Here is a 14,484-nt window from a genome sequence, read left to right on the forward strand (position 1 = left end):
TAAAGCCGGATTAAGCTGTTGCTCCTGCCATGTCTGGAGTCTCAATACTGCTCGTTCCACACCATCACATCAATCACATTATTGAGTCATTAATTACTACTGAGGAGAAATTGGAGGCAAAACAAGAGCTGCTATAAGAGAGAGAGAGCTGTCACTGTCTGACACTGTCAAGCACTGGAGTTTGCAATATCCCCCCCCCCCCCCACACACACACACACACACTCACCCTGTATGTGGAAGAGCGACTGAGCTGCAGGTTGGGTGTTGGATTTGGCACAGCCGTGTGGTGCACCGGAGGCAGGAAGTGTTCGTGGCACCAGCTATCGCGGGCTGAGCTCGAGCCCGTGTGTACAGCCATGGTCTGCTTGCCAGGCCTGCTGATCAGCAGATTCACTCTCTCTCCACTGGCCTGAAGTGTTACAGTAACCACAATGACATCATCAGTGTCTCATGCAATTTAATACCTTAAACTTTAATGCCAAACCACTGATGTAGTAGCTTCTGCCAAGTGTAACCTCACTGCCTCCCGCTGTGCATTTAGTAACACTTACGCAAGACCCAATCAGGACTGAGTTATTCACAGAGGTTTTTTTTTTTAAATCCCATTTCTCACCCACTAACTAGTTTTCCCCATCACATGACAGCTACAAAGAGTGGATGGTAAAGGCTAACACAGGTCAATAAACCAATAAACATATGAATGTGGAATGAATGATAGGACTGACACTCTCTGGAAGCCCCGCCTCCTTCCCCCGTCTCACATTAGTATTTTTATGTCACTGTTTGTGATATGAAGGATATTTTGAGTTCATTAATGTGAGATAAAAACATATTAGCGCGTAACAATTTACAAATCATTTTATTAGTAATTATAATTAGACAGATCGATGCATTCAGATTGTTTGAGCAGATCTGTAGGACAACACTTTATTTCTGTAATTGATTTCTCGGGGCACGTTTGTTGAAACTCTGATGTCACGCTCTGTCGAGTTTGCACTTTCAGAACAATTCCTACGTGCTGATTATGAGTTCAACCAAGAAGTGAAGTCTATGTGGACGTAAGTCCAACCTGACAAGGAAATGCTGTGGAAATTTAAATGCATTAAATTAGATGCATTAATGTACATGTGTTTGTATGTTTTTTTAATCGCAACAAGATCACAATACACTCCCTCATTGTCATAAATGACCTTTTTTCATATCTATCTGTCCCCAAGAAGGTTAAAAAAAAAAAACACCCACACCTGTGGCTTTTCTGTTGCGTTGTGCGAGATCCCAGTCCAAATACACACCTCTACGTTGAATATTTAGAAAGAAAGTATCTCAGTGACATTTATTTCCAGACAGCTCTTGTATAAAGTATACACTACTTGGAACCTCTGTTGTAGGATTCTTCATAGAAGTTCTTCCAGAGAGTGCTCTCTGGAGAGCCCTATTTACATTTATCTCTCTACCTGTATAATTTGTGCGGCCTGTTCAGGTGTGCCGTGCCTCAGGTCATGCTCGTTCACCGCCAGCACTCTGTCATTGCTGTGTAGGCGTCCATCCTTGGCGGCCAATCCCCCGTCCAGCAGTTCAAGCACGAACACACCGGGCTCATCTGTACGCCGTACCAACTTGATGCCCAGCTGTTCGGTAGAGTCCCTCTTGTGCAGGGTGATACGCAGGCTGCCTGGGCTGCCCTCTGGCACTGTAGGGGCAGGAACAGCGGGCACGGGGGGTGGCCGGGCACTGCAACGGCGCTCCCTGAGCACAGTCAGCTGTAGGGTGGCACACGGGCGAGCTAATGTAGAACGGGCGAAATTATGCGGCGTGTTACTGATGTCTACGTTGTTCACCTGGATCAAGAGGGGCGAAGGACAAAGGGAGAGTTGCAATGCCTGAAAAGCAGCTTTGTAACAACATCAACTGAATATCAAATGCAAAAGGAATATTGATGAGATTTACATTCATGAGAATGCATAAACACACACTGCTATGAGAACATGCAGATTCATTTGCCATTCTGTCAAATATGCTGGTGGTCATCACTAATTAAGACATTATGCTGACAAAGTTCTATTCCTGGAGGAATTAAAGGAGCAGTTTGTAATATTTTAAATCCCTCCGCTGCCTGTTAGGAGACTTGCAATTACAATGAAAACACTGATAAGACTTCTTTTTTCTCCCCTTTCCCTATGTTGAAACTATTATATGTATACCTTAAGAGTTGAGTTTTAAGTTAAAGAGGAAGACCTGAACTAGACCAGTTGGGCTCATTTCTGGACCAGAAAAATGTCAAGAGAAGCATGAAGCAAAGAATCTTTCCAGATCATTTAAAACTGTAATATGAATACTGTAATCATTTTTAAAAATCAGTTTTTAAAGATTATGCGATTATACAGGTTTAGAAACAGTTAAAACATTACTAACTGCACCTTTAAGTCTCTTTGAGATGTTAGATTAGCTTCCCTTACCTGCAGTATCTGGTCACCAGCCAGTAGCCTCCCATCTCGAGCAATGACACCGTCACGGTACACTTCCTGGATTACAATGTTTATAAGAGGTGTCTCGTTGCCCCCAACTATGCTTATACCCAACTCCACATAGGGATTTGAGCGATGAATCTCAATGGTGGTGATCTCGCCTTCAGGCAAAGATGGCAGCTTTACACAACCTGGCAGGTGGAAACAGTACATCCATCATTGACTCTGGTGTATCGATAAGTGCATTCAATCATCTTCATTAACCGCTTTATCCTGGTCAGGGTTGGGGTGGATCTGGAGCCTATCCTGGGAACACTGGGTTTGAGGTGGGAAATACGATAGCAGTTCATTGTACAGCAACATGAACATACACACAATTACACCAGTTGCACCTACGGGTATTTTAGCATCACCAATCTAGAGACGGAGCATTAAAATAAAAAATAAAAAAATTTTAAAATAAAAGCAGTGCATATAGGCATACCCTCTTCTGCTGATAAGGGCAGAGACTCAACAAAGTCCCACCCTGATGATGCAGAGCTGCCTGTACGGAGAAGGTGAATGCAGGGGTTGCTGAGGGGCCGCTTTACACGTGGAGGGACACGCTCCAAACCTTGGACACCTAAAAAAAAGGTCTCAGGTTAATCAATTCCTCATAGTACATCAACCACCTTTTGTGTTTTAATGCCTCTGTATCGAGTCACTGTAATAGTCTAAAATTCCCATGTGGACTAATTATGCAAATTAAATCACATAACTTAAACAAACACATTCTCATGTTCTGTCCCATGCGATCACACTTATACATGCTTTTCCACCCTTTCAATCATCTAACCCAGGGTTTCCAGTTTATTGTCTCCAGAGACCTCTCTACATGTAAAATAAATACCATCACCCCTTGAGACATTTATTTTCTGAACAATTCAAATATTAGCCTCATTAATAAAATGTGTATATATAAAATTAACCTTCTGGCTATTTATTAGCACCACAGAGCTTTTTGTTTTCCTCCACTGAGAGAACAATCTACTTGTTTTTGAAGCTGAACAAAACCTATTATGGGTGGCACGGTGGTGTAGTGGTTAGCGCTGTCGCCTCACAGCAAGAAGGTCCGGGTTCGAGTCCCGTGGCAGGCGAGGGCCTTTCTATGCAGAGTTTGCATGTTCTCCCCGTGTCCGCGTGGGTTTCCTCCGGGTGCTCCGGTTTCCCCCACAGTCCAAAGACATGCAGGTTAGGTTAACTGGTGACTCTAAATTGAGCGTAGGTGTGAATGTGAGTGTGAATGGTTGTCTGTGTCTATGTGTCAGCCCTGTGATGACCTGGCGACTTGTCCAGGGTGTACCCGGCCTTTCGCCCGTAGTCAGCTGGGATAGGCTCCAGCTTGCCTGCAACCCTGTAGAACAGGATAAAGCGGCTAGAGATAATGAGATGAGACAAAACCTATTTAAATAAAATCACAAGAACTCATTAATAAATATCATAACTTTCACAATGGTGAGCTGTAATTTGTAAAAGTCTGACAAGGAAAGTCTTCAGGACAGTGTAGTTTCTCGACAACACAACAAGCTGCATCTTATTACTTCAAGAGAGAGAAGATACAGAGGCTGGTGACGGGATGACTGTTTATAGCTGCTATAATGTAAGCAGGAAAAGCAACTTGTTTCATGGACATTTCTTACCCTTAATATACAGTGGGGCAAAAAAGTATTTAGTCAGCCACCAATTGTGCAAGTTCTCCCACTTAAAAAGATGAGAGAGGCCTGTAATTTTCATCATAGGTACACTTCAACTATGATAGACAGAATGGGGAGAAAGAATCCAGGAAATCACACTGTAGGATTTTTAATGAATTAATTGGTAAATTCCTCTGTAAAATAAGTATTTGGTCACCTACAAACAAGCAAGATTTCTGGCTCTCACAGACCTGTAACTTCTTCTTTAAGAGGCTCCTCTGTCCTCCACTCGTTACCTGTATTAATGGCACCTGTTTGAACTCGTTATCAGTATAAAAGACACCTGTCCACAACCTCAAACAGTCACACTCCAAACTCCACTATGGCCAAGACCAAAGAGCTGTCAAAGGGCACCAGAAACAAAATTGTAGACCTGCACCAGGCTGGGAAGACTGAATCTGTAAGCAGCTTGGTGTGAAGAAATCAACTGTGGGAGCAATTAATAGAAAATGGAAGACATACAAGACCACTGATAATCTCCCTCGATCTGGGGCTCCACACAAGATCTCACCCCGTGGGGTCAAAATGATCACAAGAACGGTGAGCAAAAATCCCAGAACCACACGGGGGGACCTAGTGAATGACCTGCAGAGAGCTGGGACCAAAGTAACAAAGGCTACCATCAGTAACACACTACGCCGCCAGGGACTCAAATCCTGCAGTGCCAGACGTGTCCCCCTGCTTAAGCCAGTACATGTCCAGGCCCGTCTGAAGTTTGCTAGAGAGCATTTGGATGATCCAGAAGAGGATTGGGAGAATGTCATATGGTCAGATGAAACCAAAATAGAACTTTTTGGTAAAAACTCAACTTGTCGTGTTTGGAGGAGAAAGAATGCTGAGTTGCATCCAAAGAACACCATACCTACTGTGAAGCATGGGGGTGGAAACATCATGCTTTGGGGCTGTTTTTCTGCAAAGGGACCAGGACGACTGATCCGTGTAAAGGAAAGAATGAATGGGGCCATGAATCGTGAGATTTTGAGTGAAAACCTCCTTCCGTCAGCAAGGGCATTGAAGATGAAACGTGGCTGGGTCTTTCAGCATGACAATGATCCCAAACACACCGCCCAGGCAACGAAGGAGTGGCTTCGTAAGAAGCATTTCAAGGTCCTGGAGTGGCCTAGCCAGTCTCCAAATCTCAACTCCATAGAAAATCTTTGGAGGGAGTTGAAAGTCCATGTTGCCCAGCGACAGCCCCAAAACATCACTGCTCTAGAGGAGATCTGCATGGAGGAATGGGCCAAAATACCAGCAACAGTGTGTGAAAACCTTGTGAAGACTTACAAAAAACATTTGACCTCTGTCATTGCCAACAAAGGGTATATAGCAAAGTATTGAGATGAACTTTTGTTATTGACCAAATACTTATTTTCCACCATAATTTGCAAATAAATTCTTTAAAAATCAGACAATGTGATTTTCTGTTTTTTTTTTCTCATTCTGTCTCTCATAGTTGAGGTATACTGTACCTATGATGAAAATTACAGGCCTCTCTCATCTTTGTGGGAGAACTTGCACAATTGGTGGCTGACTAAATACTTTTTTGCCCCACTGTAACTATAACTGGTTAACAACTGCGACATTTTGTTTCGGTATCAAATTCAAAATTGTAATCACTGCCAACTTGCAATGGTACAAGAGGAATAAAACACAATACATCCATTTTTATTGCTTTTATTCACATTCTGAATGTGTAGTTTTGTTTCGATTCATTCTTCCTCACATCTGATTTACTGCTGGGTTTTAATTGAATTGAGCGGCTGGTGGTGTTAGACTCAAACCACTGATGGAAAAGTGTAGATCAGGTACCAGAGGCATTGCTAGACATAAAGCTCTACTGGGGCACAGCCCCCCTCCAAATACCCATATAATTTTTTTGAAAGCTTGCTGCGTATGAAATGTGCTATTCTAGGCTATGTGCTTAACCAGCTTCCATTGCTTTGCTTGTTATTATTGCCACTGCCATACTCATACTGACAAAAGCACTGGTGAAGGTAAAAATGCAAAGATACATTCATGAATGTATGAAAATATTTATTTAAATAAACATGAACCTCAACACAAAGTAAAGCAGATCGGTATGCAAATAATAGCAACCTCTGACTCTAGCCATTGAACTTTTGCATTCCTCTTCTATGTTCCACACTAAAATAATCAAGTACTACAGGAGGGAACATTATAAAAAAAAAATCACTTTATGACTTTCACAATCGTATACCTGATATGATGTGAAATGATCTGAAAGTAAACAAAGTATTCCCCTGATTGAGAACCTAAGTCTATCTATTCTAAATGCTTATTATTTTATCATTAAACTGTACCGTCTGTTTTTCATTGTGGCAAAGCAGTCAATCACTTGACTGCATGAACTTGCATGGCATCACTGTACCTTCTTTCTCCAATTTTGTGTGCTTGGCTGCATGCATCCACATGGACGTGCGCAGACACACAGAATGTACGCCTTATATTTAGGGACAGAAAGTTGCCTATGTTGATTCACCTTGAAGTAGAAAAACATCCACTCTGTTCCTGATATTATCGATCTAAATTAACCATAGGCTATTTTCAGGGTCTTTACTTTTAAGTTCATGGTCATTATAAGGGCCATCCATCTACAACCCCGATTCCAAAAAAAAGTTGGGACAAAGTACAAATTGTAAATAAAAACGGAATGCAATGATGTGGAAGTTTCAAAATTCCATATTTTATTCAGAATAGAACATAGATGACATATCAAATGTTTAAACTGAGAAAATGTATCATTTAAAGAGAAAAATTAGGTGATTTTAAATTTCATGACAACAACATCTCAAAAAAGTTGGGACAAGGCCATGTTTACCACTGTGAGACATCCCCTTGTCTCTTTACAACAGTCTGTAAACGTCTGGGAACTGAGGAGACAAGTTGCTCAAGTTTAGGGATAGGAATGTTAACCCATTCTTGTCTAATGTAGGATTCTAGTTGCTCAACTGTTTTAGGTCTTTTTTGTCGTATCTTCCGTTTTATGATGCGCCAAATGTTTTCTATGGGTGAAAGATCTGGACTGCAGGCTGGCCAGTTCAATACCCGGACCCTTCTTCTACGATGATGCTGTAATTGATGCAGTATGTGGTTTGGCATTGTCCTGTTGGAAAATGCAAGGTCTTCCCTGAAAGAGACGTCGTCTGGATGGGAGCATATGTTGCTCTAGAACCTGGATATACCTTTCAGCATTGATGGTGTCTTTCCAGATGTGTAAGCTGCCCATGCCACACGCACTAATGCAACCCCATACCATCAGAGATGCAGGCTTCTGAACTGAGCGCTGATAACAACTTGGGTCGTCCTTCTCCTCTTTAGTCCGAATGACACGGCGTCCCTGATTTCCATAAAGAACTTCAAATTTTGATTCGTCTGACCACAGAACAGTTTTCCACTTTGCCACAGTCCATTTTAAATGAGCCTTGGCCCAGAGAAGACGTCTGCGCTTCTGGATCATGTTTAGATACGGCTTCTTCTTTGAACTATAGAGTTTTAGCTGGCAACAGCGGATGGCACGGTGAATTGTGTTCACAGATAATGTTCTCTGGAAATATTCCTGAGCTCATTTTGTGATTTCCAATACAGAAGCATGCCTGTATGTGATGCAGTGCCGTCTAAGGGCCCGAAGATCACGGGCACCCAGTATGGTTTTCCGGCCTTGACCCTTACACACAGAGATTCTTCCAGATTCTCTGAATCTTTTGATATTATGCACTGTAGATGATGATATGTTCAAACTCTTTGCAATTTTACACTGTCGAACTCCTTTCTGATATTGCTCCACTATTTGTCGGTGCCAAATTAGGGGGATTGGTGATCCTCTTCCCATCTTTACTTCTGAGAGCCGCTGCCACTCCAAGATGCTCTTTTTATACCCAGTCATGTTAATGACCTATTGCCAATTGACCTAATGAGTTGCAATTTGGTCCTCCAGCTGTTCCTTTTTTGTGCCTTTAACTTTTCCAGCCTCTTATTGCCCCTGTCCCAACTTTTTTGAGATGTCAGAGCCTAATCTAGGAATTTGAAAATAGGGGACAGATCCCTCACTAGTTGTAGAAACAGGGGACAGAAAATATTAACATGGGTAAAAATATCCCTCATTTTGTTCCAGTTAGTGGGGACAGAAAAATAAGTAATACATAGGTAGATATTTTCAAGAGTACATCTATAAACAGAACAGTTTTATTAATAAAACTAAATACATGTAACAAACATTCATATCAGATGTTAATCTATATAATATCATAATTATGGCACTCACTATACATATCCTTTAATACAGTGATATGAAAACCATATCAGCAAACACTTATCCACAGTTTATAGTATTGCACAAACATTATGATCTGATCTGAACTTTAAAAATGTAAAGATTTTAGATCAAAAACTATATGAAGAATTATATACTGCAAAACCTTACAAATATGACTAGTTTTCTGTTATATGACTGGGTTACTGTTTTACTATACATCATGCGACTAGCCTATTTTTACCAATTTGACCACCAGTAGTATAATGTTGCATTTCAAATATGACTAGGTTAATATTGCATATCAAATATGACTAGGTTAATATTACATCATTTGATATAGTTAAGTCTAAAATCCATGTAGTCTTGCCACTATTAATTAATAATAAGATGAAAAATCTGACTTTCTGAATAAAATAAAATCACTATCAAATATTTAAAAATGCTATCATATTTGTTTTGTTCAGACCACCTTTCGTGAAAGTGAAAAACATTAAACAATCTACCCATATTTAAACTAGATTTTGATATAAATGACTGGAGATAATCTCAAAATTCAGACTTCCTAAAAAGTATATAATCTCTATCATTTACAATCTTACAGTACCTACAATTACACAAGAACAGATTAAATATATTTCATAATATTTTTAAATAAAACTTACATAAGACCAAACATTATCAAACTAATTGTATATTGGCATTAGGAAAAGAATATCAAATTCAAACTACAAAAACCATTATCAATCAGAATCAAATGACTTAGTACTGTATGTCTTCACACTGTCATATAATTACTCTAAGATCATATTTGTACACAAACTTATATATATGTCTTATATATCAACTAAGCACCTTTACTATTTGAATATGATTAATAACATAATACTAAACTGAATTAAACAAATTACTCCCAAACAAAAAAACAACAACAAACAAACAAAAAAAAACAACAACTAGCATTCATGTAGAACTTATCTTTAAATTAGTTTTTGACATAGATGACTAGTCAGGCTTTCGTCTAAACCGGGGAACAGGGGCGCTGCGCCCTCTTACCGAAATGCCAATTGAACCCCAAGTCACACTTAGGCCATGCACTTATATGCTACTGCACAACATGCAATCTTTCTCAAAACGATCTTTTCTCCGTGAAAACATCCCAGCAACACCACGTGACAATGTGTCTGATCATCAAATACGTTATAATTACTCCAAAAATATTCCAATCATAGTAGATACACCACCAGACGGTGCAAAAACAATCCGAATTGGCGGTTTCCAGACTGAGGCGCCATGTTGTTTATTTGTCGCGGCTGCTCTCGCGAGATTTGACATGGGTTACATACAAGGTCAGCTGACTTGCACTACGTTCAGACTGCAACCTGAAACGACCCATATCCGATTTGTTGTGAAATCCGATTTTTTTGTTAGGCCGTTCACATTACCAATTATATGAGACTTGTATGCGATCTCCAATGTGAACGGAAAACGACCCAAAAGTGTCCCGCATGCGCAAATTGACACGTAATAAGCACATCTACGTAATATGTAAACAAAAAAAAAAAGCGTACTCTTCAAGTTTCCACCAAAGAGGCGGGATTAGCCAACGCAGAATAGTGACGTTTGTCTCTTGTTGATGACGTGTAGGTCGCATGAATGCGACCTGTCCGGTCAGACTGCAGTCGCATGTGAAAATAACGGATATGCATCGGAATTAGGACCACATATCCAAGCGGCCTGGGTCGCATGTGAAAAAATCGGATCTGTGTCGTTCAGATTGTCAATAACAAATCGGATACAGGTCGCATATGGGCAAAAAAATCGGATATGGGTCGTTTCAGGGTGCAGTCTGAACGTAGTTTTGTAGAGCGAGATTTCTCGAGACTGAATGACCTTTCACCCACCAGCGTGGGAGCTTTTGACAGAAGTAGTTCGCGAGTTGTTTTTGTTGACACTTGGGCATTTAAAGATGTCGTCATCCCGCGGCACGAAACGGAAGAAAGCCAAAGACTGTCCGGGGCAGAAGAAGATTACTTCTTTCTTTTTCAATGTTGACAGACAATTTGTTACAATTTCCCTGTCAGATAGCCTCAGAATGTCCCATTGTAGCCTCAATTTTTCAAAGGCTTCGCACGGCGGGGGTGAGGTGGGGGGGGATGGACAACCGGCACCATCCCCCCCCGGTCGCTTCGCTCCCTCGCCATGGTGAGCGCCCTCATACTAAATTTTTCTAGAAAAAACCCTGCTAGAGATAATCCCAAAATTCAGACTTCCTAAACAGTATATTATCATGATAATCTCTTATTATTTACAGTAAATGTTACAGTACCTACCATTATACAACAGATTAAATCTATTTCATAATATCTTGTATCGGGTTGTGTAATGTCGGCTGGACTAGTATCTGTCACTTCTGTGTCTTTGTTTTGTTTCCTTTTTTCGTCCAAAGGTCTTTCAACGTGACCACGCGTTTTGACATTATGTTTGGATGAGACAGAACGATATGCTATGTGCTTTGGGGTATTTTTAAAACACTTCACACGATTGGTTGAGATACACTGTCTTCCGGTTCAGTGACCAATGATATAATATTTCACAAAACTGTTTTACCCGCTAAATAAACCATTCGGAATACTTCGGTCCTTTCCAACATTTTCCGACTGGTGTGTAAACAATGCTATATTTACTGCAGTGCTTGCTAGCTGGTGCTGACAAATTGATACGCACAAGATTCAGTAAAACGCGACTACACGCTCTCTACTTATAAATGCGCGACAAAATGAATAGATACGCGATATCACCCTCGTGCCCAAAAAGTGGATGTGCGACAGACAGATAAAAAACGCGTATTATCGCGTATTACACGCCCTAGATTAGACTCTGGATGTGTTGCTGTCATGAAATTTCAAATGAGCCAATATTTGGCATGAAATTTCAAAATGTCTCACTTTCGACATTTGATATGTTGTCTGTGTTCTATTGTGAATACAATATCAGTTTTTGCGATTTGTAAATGACTACATTCCATTTTTATTTACAATTTGTACTTTGTCCCAACTTTTTTGGAATCGGGGTTGTACATGCTATAATGATATAATCTATGTTTTTGTTTTTTCAGGACAGTCGAGGTTATGATAATGTTTGCATATATACATCAAGCTTTTCTAAGGAAAAACATTTCGCATTCATGAATTTTCCATGCTCTCAAATGTTTGCCACAATAGGAAGCATGGCAACTGAAATATCTTCATACTTGTGTGGATTGTCTGGAATCTGGAAACATAAATATTATGATAGTGGGATAGCCTACTGTATGTCTTAGCAATAATTTGTAAAAATATGGCCTATCATGTACCGACATAACTATGTAACGTAAGCTAAATTAGAATATCAGTCCAAAGTTGGAGACAAATTGTTGCTGTAATTTCAAAACCTGAGAAAGGCAAAAGTCCCAGATGAATACTTGATAGCATTCGAAACGGGAGGGACTGCTGTTTATTTTGATGTATGGTTTGTCATGTAAACTCCGGAGTTAGTGAGGTATTACGCCGACAAGAACAGGTGTGGAGATGGATGTGTGGTTTCATGTGATATGTGCGTGTTAATTGTGTGATGAGTGTTCCACCAGAAATTTAATAAAGACAAACGGGTGCGATTTGGACGCATCGGTCATATACGGTTATTCCGCAGTGCCAAAGACATTACTGTTTCTGAAATGTGATCAGGAAATTTTACCGGGGCACCGCAGGTATATACTGGGGCATGTGCCCCAGTAAAATGGGTCTGGCGACGCCGATGTCAGGTACCAAGACCTCATTAAAAAAGGCTGTGATGTAACTTACTATCCTCCTCTGTGCTCTCCTCGAAGGCGGGATTGTCGACGCCCCGCTCCTCCGTCAACACAGGCACGTTGCTGCTGCAGGCGTTGGGACCAGTAGGGGGCGGCGATGTGCTCTCCCTCAGGTCGGTCTGTGGAGATTTGGAGGCTTCAGTCACCAGAGTTTTGTCCTCGCATCCTTTAACCTGGGTGCTCTCTAGGACCGCTCTCTGACCCTGTGTCCCAGGACACCTGCGCATGCACACACACGTTATTCAAAAGTTGATCATGATCCCAATAATCAATATTCACCGTTATTTGATGAAAAGTGAGGCTGTACATCACACATCATTCACTAAATGTTAATAAAATGTTAATAACCATATTGTTTTTCCCAGTGATAAGCATAAGACGATTTCATCTCTCCCACAAATCCTAGAATAAAATCCAGACTCAGGGTAGAGTTTAAAGGTACCACAGCAGCTACAAGCGATGCTTTATCATGCTTAACACTAGACCATATTGTTTTCGATATTGAAGAATTAGTAACTTGATGGAGCACTTCCATTAGACAGCAGTAAAATAGCAGAGTCCAAAATCAAGAAGTCTTCATGAAACGTGTAAAATATTTAATCCCTGCCCACTTTTCCCTCTCAAACTAGTGCTGGATGGTCTGTATTTGCATACCGGAACATGATTGGTGCTTATATTTTATGATGCAATAACACACGTTCTCAAACACACATTTCAAATTTTCCAGTGATGAACTGTAAGATATAATCTTTCCATTTGGGTACTGGGTCTGTCACGAGCTCTCTGTCCACTGGGACAGACCTGATACAGCTCGAACCAGAAGCTGACAGGGGCATCCTGTTCCTGAAGCACCTTAGCTGGCTTTTCTTAATTTGTAAGAGCAGTGAATCTACTCCAAGGCTCGATCACAGAGAGTAAGGCCACCAAACACCTCATTTCCCCTGCCTATACCTGCAACCACACTTTTTTTTCCTCTCTCTACATGATAATCAGAGCTCATTATGAACAATCCCCTGTGAGTGCTGGTGCCTGGTTATGAGCTGATCCGAGTACCATGGCTTCAGTAAGAGGGAATCCACCACACGACAAAAGACATAATATAAATCACACATAAATATTAAGGTACTTAAACGTTCATCACATTTGGTTGTCACAAATTATTAGAAACTAGGATCATTTGCCAGGAAGTGACTGTTTTTTCTTCATCTTCTAGTGTCATGTTTAAACATCATTTTATATCCAAACCTACAATCATGCAGTACATATTTCCCCAAAATACCTAATCATAATAAATTAAATACACTGCTTTCATGTGCGATCAGAATTATTGCTGGGTTTTGAGCAAAAATTTATACATTAAAGTTCCTTCTAAATATAATTTCTAAAAAATTGGTAGCTTTTTGAATATTTTGTCACTCAAGTTTTTGACATATTACTAACATATATTTCAACATGCTCGAGAAAAGGTTTCATCAGTTACTAGTGGATAAATACGGAAGCTGCGAGAGGAATTCATATAATCTTTTTTTATTCACCTTGTTATCCCGAGATAACGACATAATTAATTCAGGATCTCGAGAAAACAACACAACTAATTCGAGATCTCGAGAAAACAAAACCGTTATTTCGAGATCTCGAGAAAAAACAATTATTCCGTGATCTTGAGAAAACAAAACAATTATTTCATGATCTCAGCTGGATCACTGCATCTCCGTCGGTAGAGACGAAGCCGGGCCAGTCTTCTCCGGAGGTGCCGCGGACTAAATTTGAAATTATCCCTTATTAAAAGACTTAATCCAATCTCTCCCTGTGTCAACCCCTGATCAAAATATTGCCTTATTAGGTGATCGATTATTCCAGACATTCTAATGACCAAAGTTGCGTCTATACAGAATGAGAAATAGTCCCAAAGTCAGCATATCACAAGTCTCTTGGCGCACCTGAATGAACCATTTCTTAGCTGTTTACTCGAGATCTCGAAATAACGGTTTTGTTTTCTCGAGATCTCGAATTAGTTGTGTTGTTTTCTCGAGATCCTGAATTAATTATGTCGTTATCTCGGGATAACGAGGTGAATAAAAAAAGGATTATATGAAGGGCCTCTCTCAGCTTCCGTAGATAAATAAAATATATCATTATTATATTATTTATTGATAATTCACCTTT

General features: G+C 40.3%; 1 protein-coding gene across 1 annotated transcript in view; it reads right to left on the reverse strand.

The window, feature by feature from the left end:
* The window catches only part of lnx2a (ligand of numb-protein X 2a), a 49,041-nt gene that overhangs the window by 19,746 nt on the left and 14,811 nt on the right, over positions 1–14,484 (reverse strand). The window contains exons 3-7 of the mRNA XM_060899846.1: positions 12,311–12,537; positions 2,950–3,087; positions 2,457–2,656; positions 1,455–1,838; positions 227–409 (exon numbers count right to left, since the gene is read on the reverse strand). Of these exons, the coding sequence (XP_060755829.1) occupies positions 227–409; positions 1,455–1,838; positions 2,457–2,656; positions 2,950–3,087; positions 12,311–12,537 (1,132 nt within the window). The remainder of the gene's footprint in view (positions 1–226; positions 410–1,454; positions 1,839–2,456; positions 2,657–2,949; positions 3,088–12,310; positions 12,538–14,484) is intronic.

Source organism: Neoarius graeffei, chromosome 19, assembly GCF_027579695.1.
Source record: "Neoarius graeffei isolate fNeoGra1 chromosome 19, fNeoGra1.pri, whole genome shotgun sequence".
Classification (NCBI taxonomy): Eukaryota; Metazoa; Chordata; class Actinopteri; order Siluriformes; family Ariidae; genus Neoarius; species Neoarius graeffei.